The sequence below is a fragment of the Vollenhovia emeryi genome, unplaced genomic scaffold (genome assembly GCF_000949405.1).
Source record: "Vollenhovia emeryi isolate VEMERY1.0 unplaced genomic scaffold, V.emery_V1.0 DF950787.1, whole genome shotgun sequence".
Taxonomy (NCBI): domain Eukaryota; kingdom Metazoa; phylum Arthropoda; class Insecta; order Hymenoptera; family Formicidae; genus Vollenhovia; species Vollenhovia emeryi.
Window position 1 is genome coordinate 1 of NW_011955579.1, and position 1,164 is coordinate 1,164.

The following is a 1,164-nucleotide window of genomic DNA, read 5'->3' on the forward strand; positions in this document are numbered from 1 at the left end:
GCTGTTTGCTTATTATGCGATGCCTGTTTTTCTAAAAAAATAATTACACTAAAAATAATACATATTAAACATTGTATATATGTATAAAATATATGAAAATTTCTTTTGATAAAAGAAAAATCGTCTCAGAATTTAATCAGCAATACGACATTTCAGGGATACTATACCTATTTTGAATCACCCTGTATGTATGTATACATTTATATACTAAATGTATGCATATAAATTTATTGCAACGTAAATTTACTTATTTATCAAAGATAAACATACATTATAATTACTCACGTATATGTAACACAGATTGTGTTTCTTTAATTAAAAAATTGATTGCTGCAATATTTGTGGCACCTTGATCGCAAACTGTCGCAACCGGTTTAAAACCGCATTCAATTAATAATGTTAACCATTCTTTTATACATTTCGATAATTGCATCGTAATGGTTGTTCCACAACAGTAACCATAACCAAGTGGCATGTGATTGCCTGATGCCAAACATCTAATGTAGAAAACAATGGAGTGATCGGCGAATTTTCTTGTCCTTCTATTACCCCAATCTTCGAAACCTATGATTCTATCTGTTTTTTTGTCGTAATAAACAGCAGGCTGAATAGCTAATTCATCCCATAAAAGTATACACGTTAGATCTTGGGAATCTATTTCCGTTGCAAGTAATTTCAGATATTGTGTTATGATTTTGTTGCACCCAGTCTTGAAAGGAATTTGTTGTAATTGTTTATTTAATGTGGAAAAAGACGGGCATAATAAATATTTGGATAGGAATCTATATGTCAAAGGAGATCTTTTGTAAATTGAAATGCAAAACATTTTGTCTTCTAATGTTATCTTCTAGCCTATTGTAAAAAGTTATATGTCAATGTAAATACAAAATGTAATAAAACATAAATTACAAAAAATTTAAATATTTTCTTATTATCATAAAAATAATAAAGTAAATTGTATAAACATTTTATTCGACTTAATTTGTTAAAAATTTATGTAATATAAATGTACTGTATATTTAAAATAAACAACCTTGTACAAATAGATTATGTATATAGTATATGATAGTATATATAAATTGTATTCGATTGTATTCTTAAATTATATTATAATATATAGATCTAATTAATTTTTTATATTTATCTGTAAATTGATTTACGTAT

General features: G+C 25.8%; 1 protein-coding gene across 1 annotated transcript; it reads right to left on the reverse strand.

Moving 5' to 3' along the window:
- Window positions 1-71: 71 nt before the first annotated feature.
- LOC105565943 lies at window positions 72-873 on the reverse strand. The gene has a single exon (XM_012019598.1). It carries the CDS (start codon window positions 824-826, stop codon window positions 278-280), a length of 549 nt encoding a protein of 182 aa, XP_011874988.1. The 5' UTR covers window positions 827-873; the 3' UTR covers window positions 72-277.
- Between the last annotated feature and the right edge of the window lie 291 nt (window positions 874-1,164).